General features: G+C 33.3%; 1 protein-coding gene across 2 annotated transcripts in view; it reads right to left on the bottom strand.

The window, feature by feature from the left end:
* Positions 1-27,429, bottom strand: part of EMC2 (ER membrane protein complex subunit 2) — a 51,037-nt gene that overhangs the window by 8,877 nt on the left and 14,731 nt on the right. For both annotated transcript variants that reach the window (XM_047841834.1, XM_047841835.1), the window contains exons 5-10: positions 24,262-24,319; positions 12,986-13,071; positions 12,776-12,835; positions 7,119-7,200; positions 6,202-6,312; positions 3,996-4,100 (exon numbers count right to left, since the gene is read on the bottom strand). In XM_047841834.1, coding sequence (XP_047697790.1) covers positions 3,996-4,100; positions 6,202-6,312; positions 7,119-7,200; positions 12,776-12,835; positions 12,986-13,071; positions 24,262-24,319 — 502 coding nt within the window. The remainder of the gene's footprint in view (positions 1-3,995; positions 4,101-6,201; positions 6,313-7,118; positions 7,201-12,775; positions 12,836-12,985; positions 13,072-24,261; positions 24,320-27,429) is intronic.

Raw genomic sequence — 27,429 nt, 5'->3', positions numbered from 1 at the left:
AGTACCTAGCTTGTAACAAATTGTCTGTAAATATTTGCTCTTGTAGCTATTATTGTTGTTATAATTGCAATGAATACAGCAGGCATCATAAAGAAAACTTGGAGGATGTGATTAGTAAATACAACGTAATGAGGATTAGTGTGACTTGGTGAATACTATTTATTAACTCCTTTAATCCTCAGAAAACTTCAATTGTGTCCATTTTGCAGACGAAAAGCTAAGCCCAGTGATAGTATACAACTTATCCAAAGCCACATAAATAACAAATGTCAACGCCAAACTTTGAAAACAACAATATGGATCTAGCATTTGTGTTCTTCTCTTAACTCCTACATGGTACTAGCATTCACAGAATGGGACTCATGACCAAATACAGAGATGGACAGAAACTCTCTGGATACCTACACGAGAGGAAATATACCCTTATTTCACATCATACATAGAGACCAATTCAAAATGGACTGTGGATCTAAATACAAAATGTAGAAGAAAAAAAACCTCTAAAGACACACAAAATTATCTTTATGACTATGAGTAGCAACTGATTTCTTAAACAAAACACAAAAAGCACAAACCACAAAAGAAAATAAACATATTTAACATCAGAACTTTTATTCATCACAATCATTTGAGATAGCAAGTAAAGAATTGAAGAAATTTGCTACACATACAACAAAAAGCTCATAATAAGAAAACTGTTTCAAAAAAACAAAATAAAAAGTCATAAATCAATGAAAAAGCTAGACTTCATGAAAGAGGATATCCAAATGGCCAATAAACATATGAAAAAGTGTTCAATCTCACTGGTCATCAGGGAGATGCAAAATGAAACCATGAGATATGACTATACATATACCAGAATGGCTATAATTATAAAAACTGACAGCACCAAGTATTGGCAAGATGTGGAACTATAAGAACTGCCAAACACTGCTGGTGGGACTATAAACAACTAATTTGGAAAACAACTTATGACTCAGTATTTCCACTCAGAGGTATATACCCACCAGAAGTACATGTATACCAAAAGACTGTGCAGGGATATTCAGTGCAATATTATTCATAATAGCCCTAAACAGAAAATAACCCAAATGCCTATCAATAGCTAACTAAATTGTAACATGTGCATACAATAAACAATACAATGAAAATGAATGAACTACAAACATAAAGAGGGATAATATCATAAACATAAGAGTGAAATAGCCTAGACAAAAATGATTATGTACTATATGATTCCAGAAAGTTCAAAAACAAGCCAAAACAATGGGATTATAAATCAACACTCCTGAGGTTGATAGGAGCAGAAATTAAGAGGATATACTATGAGGGCTCTGGGTGCCCTGGGAAACAAGAAATGTTTCCATTTCTTGACCTGGATACATTTACCTTGTATAATTTGTTGAAATGTACATTTATGACTTGGGTTCTTTTTTCTATGTATGTTATAATAAAAATTGGTTTTAACAATGTAACCATGCCATGTCAAAAAAAAAAGCACTCTGAGCAGCTAGTTGTTTCTCAAAAATATCTTAAAAACAAGGATGTAGTTTGCATGCCACCAGTTTTATATTATCAAAGTCTTATCTTTAAATACACACACACACACACACACACACACACACACACACACACACTCAAGGCCTACTACTATGTGTGGAACCCATTATGATCTGTGCTATCTCAAACTAACTGCATTTGAAGAAGCACAGTCTAGCTAGTATTTATAAATATTCTGACTTACAATATGCCAACAGAACTAATAACCTCTATTATATATAATAAAAGTACACAAAAGTAACTTTAAATAATGTGATCATGGGGGCACTGAATTTTTTAATCTCCCCAACCTTATCCAACCAGGAGTATAAAAACAAAACAAAAAAAACAGCACCAAAACCAAAATAATAGGAAACAAGCCCAAAGAGAACACCTTCAAAACAACTACATTACAGGCAATCTTCAAAAAAAAAAAAACCCTATAATATGATTTTATTATCAACAGTGACAAGACCTACAAAAGATCAAAAGCTGTATGGTAGGAGCATGGTATGTATGTATGATAGGTATGGACAACTTACTACTACTCTACAAGCCACACAAATGAAAAAAGTATGAATTGGCTGAATCCGCAAATGGCCTACAAAACTAGGGCAGTCTCAAAGGCTCCAAATCAAAGATAGGTCTTAAAAGCTGCATGCAAATGTGACATTAAACAAGTCTAACAGTCTACAACCTCAAAATCTCTGAAATACCCAGCAAACATCCTCTTCTAGGAGGGAAAAAACCTCACACTGAAGGATAATCACCAGAAACTAAAACTGAATTGAACAGGGCAGAAACAATAGGGGTAAGAGGGAGAGAAGGTCCAGATAAAGGGGAAGGGTGGGGGTGATGAGGAAGGTAGTGATGCCTACAGGCAAAAAATCCCAGAAAGAATGAATGAAAGGAAGAAACCTAACAACAAAATGCAACATTTAAAGCTAAGAGCAACAACTCAAAATTCAAGATCTACAGAGCTCAAGGGCTGAAGCCAGAAATCTTTCTCAATCAGACCTAGTTCTAAGAAAGACTGCATATACACAGAGGTCATATTTAAGTTCTCTGTAACAAAGAGGGAGCCATAAAAAGACGAGCTGGGAGAGTTATTATATCCTAGCTCTGACATTCTCACTCCACAAAAACCTCCTCCTAATAGAAACTATCTGATTTAACAAGAAAGAAAGAAAAAAAAAAAAGAATACAGACTAACTTCATAAAAAAGCATTACAGAGAAAAAAAAAGAAAATACCAAAAATGACAGAAAAGGATTTGAAAGAAAATGAATGATACAAAAAGGTGATGAGAAAGGAAATCCAATAAACTTACATCCTGGAAAAAAAAAAAAACTTTAGTAATTAAACAGAAAAATTATTTAACACTATAATTCTAAAAGCAACTCCTCAAATTAAGAGGATTAAATCCACATACTAAATGGGTCTACTGTGCATTTGGGAAAACTGACCCAATAATAATCAATAAAACATACTGTAGTAAAACTACTGGATTTTAATGATAAAGGAAAAATTCCTTTGGACATCCAGACAAAAAATCTAAGTCACTTAGGGAAAGAAAATCAGTATGTATCAGACTTCTTGACAGCAATATTTTATCCTAAAACACAATGAAACAGTATTTTTGAGATACTTAAGTAACGTAAGCCAAAGGTTGTATAAAAAGCCCAACTATCCTTCAAATACAAAGACTACTGAGAGATAAGTTTATAAACATGCAAGATGTAAAAAGGTATGTTTTCCCATGAACCCTTCCTGGAGAATCTCATAGAGACAGCTTCAGAAAACTAAAAAAAGAGAAGTTTCAGATAAGCTCTGACAAGTAAGCAAAGCACAAAACCTTTGTTATATAATCTGATTAGTTTACCTTTAGGCTTTTCTTCCTCCCTTTTAATGACTTGAGATACCTCTAATTAATAATACACTCAACTCACATACCCAATCTGCTTCTGAAATACATTATGCAATTTGTTTACCTTTCCTGAATTTTTAGAATTACTTTTTATTTGCCAAATGCCAAACTACTGAAATTTCCAGATGGTAAGGCTAATTATAGGATCAAAATAGTAATGGACTTCTTTTGTAGAACTGTATTTTTTTTTGTTTGTTTTTTTTTTTTAAATAGGCTTCACGCCCAGCACAGAGCCCAATGTGGGGCTTGAACTCACCAACGTGAGATCAAGACCTGAGCTGAGATCAAGAGTCAGACGCTTAACCAACTGAGCCACCCAGTTGCCCCAGTAAGACTTTTTTTTGAAGAAAGAAAAAGAACAAGTGATCCTACAAGTTAATTCTACACAGTTAAAACACATCTGATTAAGACCCAAAGGCATAAAAGTTCAATGACAGACATGTTGCTTTGTAGTCTGCTGAAACAAAAACAAGTAAGAAATACATTAACTGACCTATAATGAATGACAACATAAAATGATCAATACTGACCTGATAAGCTCTGTTTATTTGACTAGCTGCCCAACTAGCATATTTCATGTTGTCCTTTTTTGTTTTTGCACTTGCTTTTGGATTAGAAGCAATATGACTTGCCGACTAAAAACAAAAAAGAAACATCAAAAAATTCCTTTCTTCTAGCCAAGATAATCAAAAAACCATGTAAAGGTCATAATTGCATTGGGATAACAAAGAGTTTTTTAAAACTGTACCAAAACAAGTTTAAAAATAAAAGTAAACTGGAATAGTTTTCAAAAATGAAAAAATATTTTTAAATATAGAATAAGGTAACAAAAAAAAGAATGAATATCTTACATAATATCTAATTTATTTTATTAGCTGTCTACCACAACTCATAAAGGTAAAATTAAATACTTAAGTACTGTAGAATATCACTTAAATCACTTAAATATTGTAGGAAGATTGCTGGTCATTATTATTATGTTATTAAGTTATTATTTCTAGTTATTTACCACAGTATTACTTCAGCTATATCCTATGTCAGAATTATAGAATTATTGAATACTCGTGTAAGAAGGAATCTCAAAAATAATTTAGTCCAACTTCCTACATTAACAGGTGAAAAAAACTTAGGAGTGATGTGACTTGACCAAAGCAAGTTAATGAAAGCCTTACAAAAAGAAAGAGATCTTCATTTTCCAATCTACTTCTCTTTTCACTACATCCAGAGTTTCCAAACTATGTTCCACGGCACCAGTTAAAATCACTGCAATTTGATCCATCCTAATCTAGGATCCAGGAAAGAATATGTACACCCCCAAAATTATATGCTTACTTTTAAGTGTTTATATACACATTTCTTGGGAGAAGATCTTTTATATTATGCTTAAATATGTCTTAATCTTACGAGGCTCTGTCCATGTTATTAAAAACAAATTAAGCCTTTCTTTCATACTTAGCCTGTGTTATAGGCTCTTTCCCTCTATCACCTCCTCTATCAATCAGGAATTTATATGCCAAAATCTTATATTTACACCTTTATGTCTTTCATGTCACCTTTTTCGGTATGAATTTCAGCAAACAGAGCAATTAAAAGAAGGCCTCTGGACTCAACTGCTTGAGCTGATATCCCAGGTCAATCACTCAGTAGGTCTGTAACTATCCTTCCACAAATTAATTAGATCTCTCTGCATCTTAGTTTCACTTTGTGTGAAACGGTGGTAATAACAGTATCTTCTCAAAAAGGTGATGTGAAGATTTAATGATTTAAATTTTAAAAAGAGCTCAAAAAAATGCTTAGCACATAAAGTGTTACGTGTAAACTATTAATAATCTATTGTTATATATATGTTTATTAGTATTTCATTTATTTGGTAAAAAGAGTCACCGTTACTATATTGTATGTCCAAGCCACTACAATTGGCACTGGTAGATCCAAAAAAAATTTCTTGAAATTCCTCTGAACTGTTTTCTAATTATATTTTGTCATTCTTTTCCTGAAAATTATTTCATTTATGTTTCTTCCTGCCTCTATCTCTGCAACGAATTCTCTTTCACTAAGCCTTAACAAGACATTCATCCAAAAGTCCATGAAAAGACCAGGATAAATTAAAATTTCAAAGAACTAGCTTATTAAAAAAAAAAAGTTTTCTGATTGTAGAGAGAGGGGCTCATTTTATGTATATTATAAAGCTCAGCAAATTCTTCCTCTATTTCCCATAGCCCTTGTTAATTGACTTTTCTAAGCTTGTCATCTGGCATACATAAACCATAGAAATATTTAATTACATGCCTCCCACAATTTCCAAGCTCTTCTTCTGTACCATATAAGAAGTTTATATTTGACAATAGAGATTTTATTTTCTAATGTCTGTTACTCCATAATTTAAAAATATGTCATAAAATTTAAGGTAAGAAAAACAAAAATGATGGACATAAACCCAAGAATATCAAAACAATTAAGATATATACAATATGGTTTTGTATCTGTTACTATTTAATAAGGGCAGACTTAAATTCTGATAAAAGATTTTTTAAAATAAAATGTCAAATATCTAGGATATATGAACTTTCAAAAATAAAACTGCCTTATAACCTATTGCTCATATTTACCTAGAGGGGAAAAAATATGCTATCAACAAAACACAAAAAACAAGACAGAAATGAATGGATGGGATAGACTTAATGGGTTTAAATGACAGAATTCAGAAAATAACATTAAACATGCACCTCTACTCACCATGTAAAGCCCAAACAAAGCTCTCATATTTCTGTTGTTCAGTTTCAATGCCTGTGCAAAATACTTTCGTGAAAGTTCGAGGTTTTCAAGTCCACCTTGAGTATATTTAACCTGTTAAAAATTGCAAAGTGCTGAAATCTGTTTATTTTACTACTTTGAAATACAGCATGTTTCATCATACCACAGGCATGAGTAACTAAAACAGATATTCTGTAAACAAATGCAAGATGTTAAAAGAATTCATCTTAAAGTTGTTAAAGTTAATCTAAATTTTAAAACATAACCTCCCCTGAAAAGCCTATTCTGTGAACATTAAGATCAGAGTAGTTTTTAAAACAAAATGCTGTCATTAAAAAAGCCAACGTAATTTCTATTTCAACTGCCTTGCAAATGCCTCACAACTTCATATTTTCTATCACTAGCATTCTAAATCTACATGTAAACACTGAGTCATCCTTTTCTAGCCACCTTGACATTTCTTAATAATAAAATCCTTCCGACATAGCATTCAACTGTGTACCATTATTCTTACTAGTGAGATAAATACTTGCTACTTCCAAAACTACTGATCTTAATATGAATTTCCTAGAATATGGAGTTAAAAATCATAATTTTTATAAATGTCTCAGAAGCCATTAAATGGTGACAGCTGTGACATCATCGTTCATAATTAGGAAATAAAATAGTATATAATAAAAAAAAATTTCACTGTTTGAAATGCTTTTATTTTTAAAGTCATATTCCTATTACAGTGTTAAAAATTTAAAACTTTTACTCATACAGTTAATTTTCATCGGATGTGTTAAATATTTATATACTTGCCTCATACTAAATAGGACATATTTATAGTTCTAAAATAATACGTAACACCCACAAAAATAAAATCATATACAACTGTTGTTTCTGAAAACACTTACTTCAGCATACTGCTGACAGTATAAGTGGTTGTGTGGATTAGTCATCATTAGCTCTTCTAAGCAAAAGGCTGCCTTAGCATAGCTGAAAAAGGAGTAATCAGTTTTAAAAGTCAGAAATATCATCGTAGCTAAAATAACTTAAAAATAATTAAAAATAACTTAAAACAATGATTGAAAATAACTTTAAAACAATTTTAGTGATGTTAGACATTTTATTCCCAAAATTTAAATAGCTTTACTAATAAAATACTTGTTATGCTGAATTCATAAATACAAATAACAAATGCTTAAATCCTAAAGCAGCTTATGAACAATCAGTAGATACCACCTTCTTAAAACTGGGTCACCATTATGACATCCAAACGTTATTCACACACAGACTTCACGACTCTGGACTGGGCTACATATAAAATAACATCAAGTCCATTGATCACTGAATTAAATATTCAAATAGCTAAAGTGTAATGAGGAACATTTTATTAAATATTATCTATTCACAAAAATCCTTATTGATACATACTTACTAATATATTCTATTACAAAGACTTTTTATTACTTGTTTGTCAAATACAAAATTATAATGAAGTTATATATTTTTAAACCCATGAAAAATAGATGAAGTTAGTGGTTTTGATATGCACTCTACTATTATTTCATCATGTGGTAAAGGGACAAGCATCTTGCTAAAAACCTGAGGAGAGAACTGCTACAAAGGGTTCTGGAAAAATAGTTTTACACCACATGACTGTAATTCCCCTTAATGTATTTTATATGTTTAAAGTGATGTGCATCCTCAGCATTTATAGGAAATCCTAAAGAACACAGGTGTTACAAGATTTATTCCCAGTGAAAAGGTGGTAATAGTACCTAACAGAAAAAGGCATCTCCAGTTATTTTTGGCATTTGTCACCAATGTACAAAGCTACCTATCTTTACACTAAGTCTGATATACTGTTCAAAATACACATGCTGCAGTTTCACATATATGTAAGTGACCAATAACAGCTACCTTTTATTACATGCTCTTTATGTATCATGCACTTCTCCAGGTATGTTATATGTATTAACTCATTTAATCCTCCCCAAACCCTAGGAAGGAGGAAATTATTATTATCATTTTATAGTTGAGAAGGCACAGAGATGCAAACTGAAACCTAGGCTGTGCCACTCCAGACAGCCTACTCTTAACCACTATGCTTACTGTCTCTATGCACTACACACAATGAAAAACCATGGTAATGATGGTAGTGATGAAGATGTCAATGATAACATAAAAACAGGTACAACAATCAAACCCAAAGGGCCTCAGAAACCAAAAGCACCCTATAGATGACCTAAATATCACAGCGTTTTAGATTTATGTATACATACTATTATCAAGGATCCTACAGCTGTTTAGTCCTTTTCATTTTTATATCCAAAACGCAGCACTGGTTCTTGACATGTGATAGGTATATAATAAATCACTAAACAAATAACTGAATAAATATCTAGAAAAAAGTATTATGACTACCTATCTAATATCATTCTATGAGAGATGAGGAAAGTTTACCTTAAACACTCAACTTTACCAAAAAGACAGTTCCCTTCTAAATGTGTTCCTTTTATCAAGATGATGCAAAAATTCATATTAATGCTAAGAATAAATGTTCTTACAGATTTAAATAGGCTGAGCACAACTCTCATTCTGGTTCTTATACATCACAGAGTAAGATAAAATAGGCAGGTAGGAGTTTCTACTGAAAACTGAATGCCAAGGTATTTTTCTCAAAATTATTTAATATCACAAAGAAGAGGGTACCTTCCCCCTGTTTTACAAAGTATAAAATCATACTAATTTGGTGGATAAAGTATAAAATCAAATAAACTTAGAGCTGAAAGAAGCAAAAGACAGTCTAATACAGTTTTCACAGCAGCAGTTCACTCAAGAGTATTAAACCATATGGAAAGTAACTTGAGTGACTATTTCCTCAATTCTCCCAAGAATGGTACCTAGCCAATTTCATTCCAAATGCATAAAAAAGATAATTCAACATACAATAACTCAATGGTTAGAGAATTAAAGTTATTTGAATCTATTTAAAGTAACTACTAATAGTATGTCAGTGACTAAATAAAGTTTTCCAAGTTCTTCCGTTCCTCACAAAAGCATTTATATAGATCATATTTATCCCTGCATTGCTTTATCAACTTCATGATTTTTCCTTATGGGTTACTGATAATACCATCTGTTACCGAATTTTATAGTTAAGGCTGGACCTACATATAGTCACAATTATAATTAGTTTATATTACTAACTGCTTCTTGCTGATATAACATCTAGTTCTGACTATAAATCAAGGGGAAAAAAATCAGGTATCTTTGTTCAAAATACATATTTTCCTTTATAATTTGTATTGGTGGTGCTAATATATACATTTTAACTAATTTTTTATATTTAGAACAAGTAAAATGTCTCAATATGGTCAACTGGTGTGATATATACCACTACAATCACTAAACAGGAACTATAATCAGAAATTTATAAATCAAATTTATAAATAAGAAGCAAAATTAAATGTAACTTTTTAAAGATATAAAAACACACATGGCAGAATTCCATATCCTCTTTAACCTCTCTAACACAATGAATAGGCTTACATGAACATTCTATTTTGGAAATTTATTTGGAGTAAAAACTCTAGATCTAGAGTAGCAATGCTGCCTGTGACCTATTCTACTTAAAAGAGCTTATAACTACTACTCCTAGGCAGAAAGAATGCCAAAATGATAAATCTATCCAGCAACTCCTAATTTGCTACATTTTGCCACTATCCCCACAAAACTGTAGAGACATTCTACAGAAGTTTCCTCTTCTACCAAAAATAAACAAACAACAACAACAAACCTAACTACCACAGCAACTTCCGCAAACAGGTTAAATGAATTAAATGAACAGATTCTGATTTTCATATAGTTTCAAAAAATCTGGAGATATTTCCACTCACCCTAAACCTGAATATTCCCTCTGTGTTCAATTAAAAAAACTAAATGGTCATTTTGTAAATAACTAGCTTTAAGACCAGAAAGAGTTCTGTGATACAAGATAAAAAGGTAGGCTGAACAACTGAAAAATCCCAAGAAATCGAGAAACACAAAGACAGAATAAGTACCTAAAATGTAATTTCTTCTCAGGGGAAATGATAATTTTCTGTCTTTGTATTTCTTGATTTCTTGGGATTTTTCAGTTCATTTCTCTTAAGTATATGTATATTCAACTCTATCTCAATGAAGTCTTTAGATTCAAAGAAAAACTGAATGTGGCTATTACAAGGTGAAGCTAATAATAATAATAATAAACTTAATTATGGGTTAAAAATAGAGTATGATCTATTTTAGAACTAAATACAGAAATATAATAAATACATACAAAAAAGTAACACCGAGAAAGAAAACAGAAAACCGAGGTGATACATTTATGTAGTTCTTAAAGGACATGAAAGCAATCAAAATTGAAATACGTATAAAAATATGAAATTTTTGTAAGTTAAAAGAATCAATGTTAAAAAGATACATATCAAACAAGGATATACTTTTGACAGGACAAAGGTTCATATCATTTATATAGTATACATGTTGCCAAAGTGAGCACTCACATCATTTGTATAAAAAGCTATTAAAAATTTATAGAAAGTTTTAACCAATTTCCACTTCACAAAATTTATGAAGACTAAAAAGAATGATAGCAGCCAGTGTTAAGGGAACACTAATAATTTCTGATGTGAGAGTAAATTTCTAGTGAACAACATTTACCAAAACCACTAAAAATGAGCATATAATCATGTAATTTTACTTCTAAGAATTAAGACCAGGAAACAAAATAATTAGCATAGCATTACAGCAAAAATGAAAAAACAAAAACAAAAGACCAAGCTTTCCATTCCCGTAGGAAACTGGTAAAGACTACTAGAGCACATTAATAAGATGGAATAATAGAAAGCTACTAAAATATTTATTGTGATAAGGAATGTATGTCAAAACATAACAAAGTAAAAAGAATAAGCTATAAAAGATAATTCTATTTTAGGTTTCTGTTTCAAAAGGTACAGAGGAAAAAAATCAAATATAAATTGTAGATAAGTTAAGAGGATGATCCAATTAGGATTTTGGTCTCTGTCTTCACTCTTTGTTGCATTTTCCAAACTTTCTTCATTAGATATTTAATTTAAATAAAGTGCCTTGATTAATATGAAGTGTTTTTAAATGCCTTTAATCTCAAGATCTTCAAAAGACGCTAAAATATTTGAAATAACTGTCATCTGTTTTAAGGACAAAATAAAACGAATGTTAATTGTTGTACTGCACTCCAAAAATTCAGGTTCATGTTAAACTATATACTGTACACTTTATAAAGGCTGACTTTAAAACTATGAAAAATGGAACACCTGAAATTAATATAGCACTGTATGTTAAATACATGGGAATAAAAATAAAAATAAATTTTGAAAAAAAGCTATGAAAAGTGGAAACATCACCATTTAAACCAAAATGTACTGTATCACTCTCACATACATAAGAAAATCTTGAGTATTTTTACATATGTGATCATAGAATCATACATACATCTATATGCACATAATTCAGGACATAATTCTCCAAAGGAAACAAAAAGAATCTGACAGCTAGAACACAGCTGAGAGAAGAGAACTGAAGAATGGTTCCCAGAATACAATAGACATTCATTAAATGACAGCTATTACTTTTATTTTAGCTTCCAGTTTTACATGCAGATAACTACCTTAATTCTCCATTTCACATCACACACATAGCCCTGAGTAAAGGCAAGAGGTAGGTGCCTTAATTCTATTTTATTTCCTGTTTCAATTATTTATAGTATGAGACTGAGGTTAACTATTCATACACAGTAAAAATATGTGCATGAGAATCTGAGGCTATTCTCTCAGAAAGAAGAAAAGAAACAATGTGATATACTTCAGATTTAGAAGAACTAAGGGAAAAAAGAAAAAAAATCCTGCCTGTAGATAGAGGTTGGCGTTAATGCTGCAATATTAGAAAACTTGCACTAAGACTAGGCTAATCCTCTCACACTGGGATTTCCTCCTGTCACTGCATCAATAAAAAAAGCTAACAAAAACATTAAATATCCAATAAGTAAGTTCCTACAGCATTCAACATTCTTGATTATTCTTGGTCTTTTACCCAGGCAACAGAATGCTTCTAACTCTGGAAGAGTTGATTCTCTTAATACTAAGGCTAATAAATGCATACAATTGACAGAATTTTTAAACAGCAGGGTGTATAATACTCTTTGTATATAAGAACAATTTAGACTCTAAAAATTCACAATTTTGAATCAGTAAAAATAGCCTTAGTTCAGCAAAAGCAGGTCTTTCTAATTCCAAAGAATCCATCTATATTTGAAAGAAAAACTTATTTCTCAGACAAAATAACTTAGCAAAACGCAAATGACTTAATTAAAGCAATTCATATATTACAACCAACAAATCGTTGATTTGTTAGGTTTCATTTATTTATTTTGTTCATTTAAAATGACACATGACTCAAAACTTCTCACCAATCCTTCAGAAACCACTACATCCTCTGAACTTCTATAATAGTGATAAAAACTACACTCCTAACAAAATTTATAACTTACTCATGTTCATTGATATAAAGTTCTGCAAGTTCATGCCAGGCTTCTTGGTCTCCAACAAATCTGGTGAGAGGAAAGGGAAAGAAAATAAGTGTGTAGATATTCTGTAAATGAACAGCATGGAGGCAAAAAGGAAAATCAAATGCAAATTCCATTTTAATTAAAAAAGATTTATCAGAATAACAAAACACAATCCTCTTGTAAGACACTCACTGTTCCAGATACTCATTCAGTTCCCGAATGGCCTCCACATTTTTCCCCTGGGCTTTTCGAATGGCAATCTTACGCTTTCTTGCAGCCTATGGGTTGACATTAATAAAGGATTAGGCCCTCATGATTCCCTGGGTTTTTGTAAAGAAGGTAATTTGACTGTGCAAATTATTATCTCAATGCCAGTGAAATTCCATTGTAGAAATACTGCTTACTGGGAGTTTATAAACATACCCCATGACATCCCACTGGGGAATTCAAACATTCTTCTAACAATCACATATGCTTTACTTTTGATGTACACAATGTATGCATCATTTCATTCAAATAAATAACCATCCAGATTCTGATAATTACAAGCCAGCAGGGAATCCTAATCTTTACCCAGCCTAAACTCCTTTACCCTGTCTCATTCATAAGATTTGTATGTTAAGAGATAGAGGGATAGTGGAGATTAGAAAAAAAAAATCTCACCATGGCCACTTGAATGTCATTATAAAATACAGCTCCCAATAACTTTTTTCAGTTTTAAGGAAAAAACCTACCTGTAAGTCTTTCAAAAGAAAAGCACAGAACTTGAAAAAAATATTTTATAATAAACAAAACTTTAAACTTGCATTTTAAAGTTTTTTAAACAATAAATATAAATATCAGTGCCATTTATGCATTCATCAAATATGCACTAAACATCTATCGTTTGACAGGCACTGTGCAAGATAATGAAAATATGGGGATAAAAAAGAATAGATAATTCATTACAGGAGCAATGAAAAAAAGACACATCAAATAAAAAAGACAATGATAGAGATATCTAGGGTGTTGTGGCAACATGGAGGATATCCTAACACAGGCTGTGGCAGAGTGGAGGAGGTGTAAGGGCAGGAAGCAAAGAGGTTCCCAGATGTGATACCTGTACTGAAACAGAAAGAGCAAGTAGACATTAAAAAAGCAAAAGAGGAAATTGTGTGGAGGACAAAGCACAGATGAAGGAACACAGAAACAAAGGCACAGAAGACACCAACAGTATGTGTAATCAGACAGCAACATTGTGTATAATCCAGACTATCTATCTGAGGGGGGAGTTAATAGGGACTGGAGAGCACTATATAAAATATTAAATTTATATCTCTTCCATCTCTATTTAATTCAATGCAGATAGCTAAACAATAAAACAAACCAAAACTATGGCCAAGTTTATGAATTATGAACATGATTGCGATTGTTTTACACAATACATACTCTATAAAAATGCAGACAAGGGAAGTAAAATGAATGGGACCTCTTTAGACTAGTAGAGCTACCTTTCATAGGTGAAAAAGGTGGAGGTTTTGCTTGAAAGAAGTGAAAGTAAAAAAAAACTCAGAGAAAATCAAGAGATTTCCAATAAATAAGACCATGAGTGATATTTGTAATAACAATGATAAAAAACATGTTGGTAAGAAAAAATGAAATGTGTTAAAATGTATATCCTTGATTATTAAGCTCATGCTGAAGGCTTAATACAATACCTGCCATATGGCAGGTATTCAAATATTTTTGGAATAATTTCACTATGTACAATAATGAACGTGCTACAATAAATGTACCATTTAAAAGGCCTCAAGAATTCAGAAAGAAAAGTAAGAGAAAAGCTCTAAACGTAACTCAATCTTAAATACTTGAGGAAGAATATTAGACTTCAAATGAGAGCCTTCTTCCAAGTTCTTCTGAAAACAGGTGATGGATAACTTAACACATAACTAAGAAACAAATTTCTTTTGGATATATCATATCTAATGCCACCAATCCAACATCATTTGAAGCATATTTTAACTGTTTATTCCTTTCATCTATCATGATACTACTTCCTCTACAGGCAATATGGTAGAACGGAGTCCATGTTTTAAAATAAAAAAGATAAGAAATAAATACCAACTCTTGGCACTTACCAGCTTTCTAACCAAAGGCAAAATACTTAACCTTCCCAAATGTGCATAATACCCCAATCTCCAAGTACCAATGTAAAGCAACTAACACAGTACACAGTATATAATGGTATTGAATAAATAGTATCTTCCTTCCTTTCTCCTTTATTCTATGCTTAACATTATGTTAAGCATAATACAATTCTACCTATGAGATCTTTAAAAGCCCAGAACAGGTTGCTTCATTTGATACTAATATCTTGTCCAATCTTTATAGGATTTGCACCAGTTGAGATATTACAAAGATGTAATGAAATTTGTTGAAAATATTAGATTCAAATGTGACATATCAGACAAAAGGTCTAAGTATGAACATGAATAACAATGAATACTTCCATGGTAAGAAGTATGGTATGAACATTGTAATGGATACCATTATGTACAATATAAGTTTCATGAAGAAGGGTATACTAAAAACACCCATCTAACTTTAATTCTTTTTCTTGGTGATTTAAGAGCAGAACCATCTCTCTACTGTTGAATATACACTGATATTTTTAGGTCAGCAGCATGCTGCAAAATATAGTTTATAAAGCACTGCTGTAAGGTTTCAAAGATAATTCATGTTTAAAATGCCTTTTAAAAAACACACCTTTTATAAATGATGGAAAACAGATTTAAACAACTTAAATGCAGCGGAAGAGACAGAATTAAGAGTAGAATCTGAAATTTCTGATTCCCATTCTAGAACCTTCTAGACTTCCTGAAAGAATCTGAAATATTACAGGTTAAATAACTGTTACTATTATTTTGAATTATGTGTATTTGTAGTAGGTGAAATGTCATAATTTTATAACAATGTAAAACAAACAGAATTCAGTATTAACTCTGTAACGGAAAGTTTTAAATATAAGGCTTTAATTAATCAATTTGGGAAAAGTGCCCAAAAATCTCTACTATATAAGCAATATATTGATTGATCACGTAAAACCTAAGATATAGCATTTTATTTCCTAATAGTATAAAGTCTAAAACAAACTTTTAAGTGGTAACACTTCAACTAAGGCAAGGACAGTCTTCCTAATTAAACTATGTATGACAGCTTAAAGAAATACCTATGTGGCAACAACTGTCATATAGGCAATGATATATTATTAAGTTATATACTATGCAACAGTCTTTTCCATGTTATTTCTCCTAAAAGAAAAATAATACCACATGCTAGCATAAGAACCCATCTTTTTTTATCATGATAATTTTAAGTGAGCATTAAGCAGGGATTTCATTTCTGGCCAAGATGGGAGTAACAGGGATCAGATTTACCCTCCTGCCTGAACCAATCAAAGAACTAGACTATATACATGAAACAATCACTTTTAAGGCATAGGACAAGAGGCACAGTGATCCCTGAGCGGCTGGAAACAAATGAGGTGAGCCCTATTTTTATTGTCCTGGCTTGCTACCTTGAGGGAGTTTCATGGAATGAATCCTGTGCAGGAAGAGAAAACAGGTTGAGTTCAGTAGACTGTGAGTTCAGGAAAAGGAGCTGAGTATCAGGAAGATCAAAGGCTAGAGTTTATAGACATAGTACTAGAGAAAAAAGAAACAGAATAAGAACTCTAGATTCCCCTTGAATCTGAAGGGTTTTCCTGGAGTATTCAGCCTTGTACTGACCAGTGCATGTGAGTGAAAACACTACCCAAGCCAAGGAAAGAAAGAATCACCAGAAAGGCTTAAGGGGAAGTGTCTTGAGCTCACACAGGGATGGGAATAGTGCCTATTCCCACCAACCAGACTAGAAAATGCCATGATTCCTGTGGCAATGGACAGAGTGCCCAGAAGGATGTAATGAGGTATCATTAGCCCTATATACATTGCTCTGAACCTCTCTAACAAAGACCCAAAAGGATCAAATTGCTTCCAAGTAACTTGTATACCACAAGAAAGCTCAAGATTATATTACAGGAATACAAAAATGGAAAGGAGTAAAAACTTTTGAAGATGATAGTTTTGTTCACAATCTTGATTGTGTGATGGCTTCACAGGTATATCCAAGTGTCAAAACTTACCAAATTGCACACCTTAGTTAAATGTGTCCAGTCTATTCTACATCAATTGTATGTCAACACAGTTTTAAAATAGCATTATTTGGACTAAAAGTTAAGTCAAGTCTTGAATATTTATCAATTTCCATTTATTTCTTTTTTATACTTTCTTTCCTAAAAGTATGCCAATGTTCTGAATTTTTCTAAATGTCTTGTTTGGAAAAAGCTTTGCAAATGTCAGTTTGAGTCTTAGAAATGAAAACTGTTCGGGGCACTTGCGTGACTCAGTCGGCTGAGCCTTTGGCTCAGGTCACAATCTCATGGTTTGTGAGTTCAAGCCCCCTCATTGGGCTTGCTCCTGTCAGCCTATCAGCACAGAGCCTGCTTCAAATCCTCTGTCCCCTTCTTTCTCTGCTCCTCCTCTGCTTACGCTCTCTCTCAAAAAAGAAAAAAAATAAAAAAATATATATGTTAAAAAAAAAAAAATGAAAACTGTTCCAGGGGTGCCTGGGTGGCTCGGTCAGTTAAGCGTCCGACTCTTGATTTCAGCTCAGGTCATAATCTCACAGTTTGTGAAATTGAGCCTGGCATCAGGCTCTTCATTGACAGTGCAGAGCCTATCCGGGAGTCTCTCTCTCCTCTCTCTCTGCTCCTCTCCTGGCTCGCATGTTCTCTCTCTCTCTCTCTCTCTCTCTCAAAATAAATAAATAACCATTTTTTTAAAAAGTGAAAACTGTTCCACTTCACAAGTGATTTTAATAACAGCAGTTAGAAATTTCTATTATAAAATGTTTCTATAATAAAATATAAAGTACTGATGACCACCAACAAATCTTCATCAAACTTGCTACATGCTTTATGTAACACTACATACAAAGAGGCTAGCCAGCAATTCTTCCAAAAACACTTGTCATATCTTAAAAAAATAAGCTACAGTGGGGAAGAAATGCCACCTAGGAAAAGATTAAAGGATTAAGATCTACCAGCAAAATACACTCTAGACTCCCTTACTGCAGATGCTGGGACCTAGGAAGAAACAGACCACTGACCTACAGAAGGAAAGCAGAATTCTAGGTTCTTCCAAGGTTTATGCCCACTACCCTAAGAAATGTGGCATTCTGAAAGCATCTTCATCTTTGGCACAGAGGCAATTACATCTAATTCCGAAACAAAACTTCAAATATTTGATAAATCACACTATGCAGTTTACAATTCTTGGCAAAATCTGATCTTTCTGAAATATGAAATTAAATTAAAAAGGGAGTAATTACTATACCTCTTTTCTGAAAGGCATATAAGTTTGACAAGTATTCATTGAAGGCCTACCATATGCTAGGCATTAGTCCATGCAATGGACATGATTTCCCTCAAGGAACTTTCAAAGGAAGAAAAGCCTACTTTTATTTTGAAAGCAAACAAACAAAAAAACTGGTGCTCAGGTAAGCCAAGGGATAAAAGCTCACAGTGAGCCTAATCCAATACTTGGCTTTGATAGGTATATTTGAGAGTTACCTTTCTAAAAACCATTCACATCTAAGTAATTTTATTTTTTTTAAAATTTTTTTTAACGTTTATTTATTTTTGAGACAGAGAGAGACAGAGCATGAACGGGGGAGAGTCAGAGATAGAGAGGGAGACATAGAATCTGAAACAGGCTCCAGGTTCTGAGCTGTCAGCACAGAGCCCGACGCGGGGCTCGACTCACGAACCGCGAGATCATGACCTGAGCCGAAGTTGGAAACTTAACCGACTGAGCCACCCAGGTGCCCCAGTAATTTTAATTTTTTTGTACTCTCATTGCAAAATATTCTTTCATCCATTCCCTATCCTTTCCAGTTCTACTTGTCCTAGGTTTAGATCCCTATAATCTCTGGCCTAAGACCGAGCAGCCTCCAAATTACAAATTATTTCATCTCATCGCATCTCCTTCAAACTATCTCCCATATTATTATTTTTCTATTATTTTAACGTTTATTTATTTTTGAGAGACAGAGAGACAGAGTATGAGTAGGGGAGGAGTAAAGAGAGAGGGAGACAAAGAATCGGAAACAGGCTCCAGGCTCCAAGCTGTCAGCACAGAGTCCAATACAGGGCTCAAACTCACAAACCATGAGATCATTACCTGAGCTGAAGTTGGACACCAAACTGACTGAGCCACCCAGGCGTCCTTATCTCCCGTATTATTAACAAAGTTATTTCTAAAAATATCTGGTGGTATTTCCCTAATCAAAATTTGACTTCATTGTGCATTTTCTAAGAATAAAAATTAAGTTCTGGAATGTAACATACCAGGTTGTTCACAAATAAGGCCATCTTGCTGCATCTCCAGTCACTCTGTACAAAGAACCAATTCAGAGGTACAAAATATTGTTCCTCAGAACCCTAGTTTTTCTCAGAGGTCAATGAGTGCGGAAGAAGAAAGAGGTTAACTAGGTAGAGCACAGTACCATGCCCTCTCTTCAATAAGAACAGAAATAAAATTTCATCTAAAAAAGGTATTAAAGGAGGAAGTTCAGAAAGAGAAGTACAAATGGCTTTTTAAGTATATGAAAAGATCCAACATCATTCATAATGCAAATTATAACAAGATAACATTTTTTACCAATTAGACTGGCAAAGGTTAAAAACCAAAAAGCTGATAGTGTATACCATGTGGGAGAATACAGGAGAAGCACTCTCATACACCAGAGAAATGAATAAGGATGCTAAAAAGCCTTTGTGGAAGGAAATTTGGCAACATCTATCAAACAACTTTTTTTTTTTACTTTAGAGAGAGCACCCGTGCACACATAAGCAGGAGGGGGGAGGGAGGGAGAGAGAGGGAGAGAGAGGGAGGGAGAGAGAGGGAGAGAGAGGGGGAGAGAGAGAGAGAGAGAGAGAGAGAGAGAGAGAGAGAGAGAGAGCGCAGTTTCCATGCTCAGTGTAGAGCCTGACACGGGGCTCAATACCAGGACCATGGCATCCTGACCTGAGCCGAAATCAAGTCATTTGCTCAACCAACAGAGCCATCCAGGCACCCCTATCAAAGTTGAAAATGTATAGACCTCCAGACTTAGACTGCAGAGTAGGAATCCATCCTACAAATGGCATTCACTGCAACACTGTTCCTGGGAGAAAGATATCAGAATCAACCCAAGGGTTCATCAAACTGTTTTAATTTAACTTAAAACTGTTTTTCAAGACAGGGACTATACATCATACAACAAAATGCTATGTAGCTAATCAAAGGATGATGTAAAGGATGTGCTGATATATAGAATGATCTTTACACTGTGTTGTGAAGTAGAGTATGCCATAATTTGCATTTCAAATCACTCTATCAAAAGGGATACACTCATGCATACATGCATGTGTGTTCACAAGGAAAAAGTCTCTGGAAGAATACATTAGAAATGTTAACAATGTTTCCCTAAGTGAAGGAGGACTTGAGATCAGGGGTTAAGAGGAAAGACTTAGTTTTCACCATATATTCTTTTGTATTGTTTGTAGTTTTAAACATGGGTAGGTTTTACATCTTCAAAAAAAATATTTAACAAATTTTAAAAAATAGATGGGAGAAAAATAAATTTTAGCACCCTCCCAGAAGAAAATGGAAAACTTCCTTTCTAATCACTTTTTTCTTTCTTTCCTCGGTAAACTTTGTACTTTAACAGTGTGAAGGTTTCATTCTTAAGATATGAGGACTTTCCCCAGCCCATCATCTTTGCTTCATTTCAACCACACTCATCCTTCAAAGCCTGCAAGGCTCAAAAAATCACCCAGCAAGTCACTAAAGAATACGAATTTAATAGTCTATTGTCAAAGTCCACAATCTGTTCATATCATTCTGCATCCCTAAGTGCAAAGTCAAGCGGGTGTCTAATTTGTTCTTCTATTCCCAGCACCAAGCATACTGCAGGCACTCAACAAATATTTTTTGAAAGATAAATGAATGCAGGGCTCCTGGGTGGCTCAGTTGGTTAAGCATCTGACTTCAACTCAGGTCATGATCTTGCAGTTCATGAGTTTGAGCCCCATGTTGGGCTCAGTGCTGACAGCTGAGAGGCTGGAGCCTGCTTCGGATTCTGTGTCTTCCTCTCTCTCTGCCCCTCCCCAGCTCATGCTCTCTCTGTCTGTCTCTCTCTCTCAAAAGTAAATAAACATTAAAAAAAAAAAAGAAAGATTAATGAATGCATGTGAGAGGGAAGGAGAGCTCCTTAAAGCTTGACTGAACAAGCTAATTTCTATACTGGATATCTAGGAACAGAGGCACAAGACCAATGAAAGAGTCCTATGATCACTTTTAGACAATGCAAAGAAGAACTACAGTGTAAAAGCTTGAATTATAACTATGGATGAGGATGAAACCAGATTTTCCCACCTTTAAGGTCATACATTAAAGCTGCTTTGAAAAAAGAAACTGAAGTCTTTTACACTGCCACTTAACTGTTTAATACAAATAAAGTCTTCCCGTACTAGACTTAATTAGTTCTAGGTCTTTCATGGTTTTGTTATCTCCCTCAGTGTCTACCACAGTGCTTTCTATGGATACATAAACAGAAACGGTCTTTATTCTTAGTAACACCAACATTCTGGTGGTTCATGACAGGTACTCAATAAACATTTACAGAAGGACAGAAGGGACCAAAGGGACATTAGATAAAGATAATATTTAATGAAAAAAGAATACATTTAAGCAAAGCTGAATTTAGTTACTTTGTTCTAAAGTGTTTACCTAGCAACTAAGAGATTTAGTTACTACCACCCTCATACATAGTCTATGAGTAAAACCATTTGGATATCTCTTTTAGTCAGTCTTAGAGCCATAGAACATGGAAAGTACTACAAACACAGAAAAATAATTACATATTATCTTAAATCCTGAAAAAGTGAAATAATTTATTAAAAATATCCCCCACTTAAAATGACACATAAGTAAAATGTTTGACCCATAATTCCAAGAAATTAAATTATAAGCTATCGATTTTTAACTGTTAATCAAAAAAATTGTTTTGAAACTTTTCAGAAACGTGAGTTTGTATTTTCAATATATGACTGCATTAAAAATGAATACCTTTGAAACTGTGGTAAAGTCTTATAACTGAAATAAGTACATGAGAAAATCTGTAAGGAAAGAAAAACAGTGCCATTTTCTTAAAACAGGTGGCAAGTAATTATGATAGTTAAGATTTAAAAAAGTATTCAAAACTTTCCCATTTTAACTCCCTTTTTATTGGAAATATCTAGATAAATAATAACTCTGTTTTTGTTTTTAATAACAGATAGGCTTGCAGCTCTGTCAAAACTTTTCCCTGAACTTTCTATATGCTGAGAATCCTCATAAAATAATACATCCTTGCCATTCAAATATCTACCTCTACACTCCATTCCCCCAGCCCCTCCCAAAAAACCCTAGGAAGTTTCCAGAGAAAATTTCCCTGGGATGGGATAATATTAACAGCAAAAATCTAAACCATTTCACTACATAGATATATATTACCACCATGTGTAACTTACGAAATGTTGTCAATTAAATCTCAATAAAGTTGAAAAAAGCTTATCATTCAAGCAACAAACATAAGAATTACTACAGGGTATCAGAAGAGATAGCAGAGATTGGGGGTTTATGACTAATGAATGCCTGAGATAAATGCTAACTAAATATTGGACAGTTCAATATTAAATAATTCCCCAACATGCATAATTTACTTAAAACAAATCAAGTAACTAATGTTTAATATTCAGTATTTCTGCATCTTATAATCCACAATCATACATCAAATGACTTTTCAAAAATGTGTATTTTGAATTAAATGCTTGCCAAAAAGAGAAAACCTTCATGTATTTGTATTATGCTAATATAACAATTTCCCCTCCTCTAAAAGGACAAAACAAACTCAAACTGGTTTTTGGTTGTTTTTTTTATTTTTATTTTTTTATGTTTATCCATTTTTGAAAGAGAGAGAGACAGAGCACAAGCAGGGGTGGGGTGGAGAGAAAGGGAGACACAGAATCTGAAGCAGCTCCAGGCTCTGAGCCATCAGCACAGAGCACGACGTAGGGCTTAAACTCACAAAACCACAAGATCATGACTTGAGCCAAAGTTGGATGCTCAACCGACTGAGCTATCCAGATGCCCCATCAAACTGGTTTTTGTTCAAAATTTCTAAAAATATTTTCTTTTAGCAGGCATATGTATGCATGGACATAATAAAAAATTAAAATGCCTGATATGTTATCTAAAATCTCTCTAACTTTTCATTGAGTAAAAGATAAATCTGAGGAAAGCCATTATGCAAAAGTAGTAAACTAAAATGTTCTCAAAATTAAAAAAAATCTTCACCAGAGTATTTTAAAAACAAGTAACATTACATAAGTATATCTGGAACAAATGCTCTGCACAATACACTAATATATTTGTTCAAATCAGGATACTTAAAGATGTTATCTTATGGGAAACACAATATATTTTTCTTCTTTATGTGTATATATGTATACATGTATGTTATACTTACATATATATGTTCTTATCTAGGTATAAGGCCGAAAAAAAACAAAACACCTTTATTAATTCTATATACCAATTACTGTCATGACTTCATTTTTCATTGAGACAACTAAAATATAACTACCAAAACAAAACAAGTTAGTATATCATAAACTTAAAAATATTACAAAACCACTGAACTCTGCTGGGCTTTTTTGCAAGCACATATAATTCTTTCTTTCTAAATTTCCAATAGTTTCTTTTTTTTTTTTTAAGTTTATTTATTTTGAGAGAGAGAGAGAAAGACAGAGAGCAAGGGAGGGGTAGAGAGAGAGAGAATCCCAAGCAGGTTCCTAGCTATCAGGGCAGACCCCAACATGGTCCTCGACTTCAGGAACCGTGAGATCATGACCTGAGCCGAAGTCAGACACTTAACTGACTGAACCACTCAGGGGTCCCTCCACTAGTTTCTTTTTAATAAGGTATCTTATGAGTCAAATTTTACAGAAGAGTTTTAAATCTATTTTAAAACTGTGGTCCAACATATATATTTTTTTCAGGTTTATTTATTTAGGGAGAGAGAGAGAAAGCAAGTGAATGGTGGAGGGGCAGAGAGAGACGGAGAGGGAGAATCCCAAGAAGGCTCCATGCTCAGCACAGAGCCCTAGGCAATCCCACAACCACAAGATCAGGACCTGAGCCGATTTCAGGAGTTGGACACTTAACCGACAGAGCCACCCAGGCACCCTCAACATAAATTTAAAATAAGAAGCTAAAACCTGGCTTCATATGTATTTTCACATTATTTCAAAAATGAATAAATTTCACCTTTTAAAATAAAATTTAGACAGTCAGCTAACTTACAGTGTTAGTTGGATCTTCTTGTAAAATTCGATCATACAGTTGTATAGCATCATCGTATCTATTTAAAAAAAAAAAGAAACACCAAGAATCATTACCTTAATATTTAGTGACAAATAGTAAATACAGAAAAACATTAAACTGGCAGGACTTTAAATGCATTGACAATTGGAATCCAACTCTCTTCTGATCTTCATGTAACAGTAGTAATTTGCTAGAAATTTTTTACAGAAAAGCTTCATGTATAAAGCATTTATAAAAAAAAAACTGACTTCAAAAATATACTGATTCATGAACAAAGAAAAACAGAGATGAACAAAAATACATGGATTCAATTTGGCCTAAATACAAAGGTAAAAACTAGCAGCACAGAGAGATACCTTTGTGGTCTTAGATATACCTAGAATTACAGCCAGTAAGGCAGAAGAGCAAGTTTAATTTTAAACAAATTCACAAGTAAATGATCTACGATTTAATTCTCCTTTAATGAATACTTATGATAGCTTTTCTTAGTTGAGCTCGTTCAGTTCAATTCATTAAGCACCTGTTAAATATACACTTGCAATACACTTTAGTGAGTTACAATCTTATAAGAAAAATAGTTGACAATTTATCAAATGAAAAAAATAATCAAACATGACAGCATATAACTAACAACCCAAAATGAACATTATGTCATAGGGAATCAAGGGGAGGAACACATCAAAAATCACATAAAGAACATCATATAGTCTTACAAATGGTAATCTTGCTCAGGATGCAAGAAAATAGCTAAGTGATCCTGAAATTCCTTCCTAACAATATCCACAACCCCAACTCCATTCCAAATCAATTTCTTTATTCCAGATACAGATCTTTAGAGAAAACAAAAACAGTATTTAAAAACTTTCACAACAGTGTTTCTAAAACTAGAAACAACAGCTACATTCTTAAAATCTACTAATAAGTTTCCTAAGAGAGTTTTTTAATTTTATATTTTTCTGTTAATGATATTCAATATATAAATATTCTAGATCATTATGATGACACATCTTTTAACTGAATACTGCCCCACAATTTTAGTGCCCAAGCCTCTTTGTGATTATGATCATGCTAGTAGGTAAGAATATTTCAACTGTAGCAGACAACTGAGAAAAAGAAAAGCAGACTTAATTTGTAAATGGGTCCATACCATATGAAGGCCAAACAGCATCACTGCACATTAAGTCAATTAGACTTAAAAGCAGTTCAAATAAAATTAGTTTGGACCTCAAATACATGCTAAAATAGTAAGTATGGCTAGCCTCGAAAGAACCTGCAATTAAATGGGGAAATCTAAAATAAAATCATTAAATATTAATAAAGCAAAACAATGAAGTATATAAAGATAAAATTAATGCTATAGAGCAAGGGTTCTATGACACAGTACATAAGACACGGTACATAAGAATCCCCTGGGAATCCTTCTCCAACTATGTAAACTCTGGGAAATACAAAGAAAATGACATAGGAAGGTAGGAAACCATTCCTTTTACTAATATAATGATAATCTGAATTTTAGTAGTCTTCTAGTTTTGGGGAGTATTTTATTAGAAAACTTACATTGCTTTTACAGCTATATAAAAACTATATACATAAGACATTATTAATACCTAGTTTTATATTACATTGAAGTTTTACTATAATAAAAATGTAGTAATTTATTAAAGAAAATTTTAATGTTTATGTATTTACTTTTAAAATTTTTTAACATTTATTTATTAGTGAGAGACAGAGAGAGACAGAGCATGAGCATGGGAGAGGCAGAGAGGGGGAGACACAGAATCCGAAGCAGGCTCCAGGGTCCAAGCTGTCGGCACAGAGCCTGACACAAGGCTCAAACTCACAAACCCTGAGATTATGACCTGAAGCGAAGTCAGACGCTTAACTGACTGAGCCACCCAGGTGCCCATATGTTTATTTACTTTTAAGAGAGAGAGAGAAAGAGAGACAGCGTGAGTGGAGAGGTAGACACAGAATCTAAAGCAGGCTCCAGGCTCTGAGTTGTCCCCACAGAGCCCAACGTGGGGCTTGAACTCACGAAACATAAGATCATGACCTGACCCAAAGTTGGACACTTAACCAACTAAGCCACCCAGGAGCCCCCAAAATATTCAGTTCTGTAAAAACTGAATGTGGTGGTTAATTTTTTTAACTGAGTGTGATGTATTAACTGGCCATGAGATACCCATATTAAATATTATTCCTGGGTATGTCTGAGGGTGTTTCCAGATGAGATTTGCATTTGAATCTGTATACTCAGTAAAACAGACTGCCTTTCCCAATGTAGGTGGACATCACCCAATCTCTTGAGAGTTTGAGAAGAACAAAGCAGAGCAAAGAGTTATTCATCCCTTTTTCATGTCTCACTACATGAGCTGGGACATCTCATCTCATCTTTTCTTGCCCTCAGTCTGGGATTTACACCATTAGTTCCCTTGGTTCTCAGGCCTTTGGACTTGGACTCAGAATTACGGCACCAACTTCCTGGCTCTCCAAGTTGCAGATAGCAGATTCTGGGACTTCTCAGCCTCCATAATTGCTTCATAATAAATATCTCTCCCTCTCCCTTTGCATCCTACCTCCCTCCTCCTACCCCATATATGCATACAAATACCCTCTAGATTCTGTTTCTCTAGAGACTCCTAATATACTGCAGGTCTACAAAAATTTACCTTTAGTCAGCAATGTTCTCAAACCTACTTGTCAATTCTCCTGCAGGGCTTCCTTTAAAGAAAATTCTGGATTACACCACTAACAAACTGATCTCAGTAAAATGGAGACTAGGCAACTACGTATTTTTTTTTAAAGGGCACAGATCACTCTAATTCACACAATCATATATGAGAATCAATGGTTAATGGCCCCATGTAACAAAGACACATAATAGCCACTCTTTCAGGAGAAAAAAAATTAAAAAACACAACAGCAAAACTTTACTAGGTAAAATGATTATATGAGTTTCAATTAAAGAGCAAGGTGTAAAGAAATTAAAGTTCACTAGGTATCTTAGAAAACTTGACTTAAGAATAAATTATTGTTACCATATCAATTTTTTATACAGTTAGAAAGGGGGTGGAGGGATAGGAACTATTAAAATGTGTCCTTTGGAAACTAGTACCTCTCAAACCTTTACAAGATAATTTTAAAAAT

This window comes from Prionailurus viverrinus, chromosome F2 (genome assembly GCF_022837055.1).
Source record: "Prionailurus viverrinus isolate Anna chromosome F2, UM_Priviv_1.0, whole genome shotgun sequence".
NCBI lineage: Eukaryota > Metazoa > Chordata > Mammalia > Carnivora > Felidae > Prionailurus > Prionailurus viverrinus.
The sequence above is the reverse complement of the archived record's forward strand: the minus strand, read 5'-3'. Positions and strand labels throughout refer to the sequence as shown.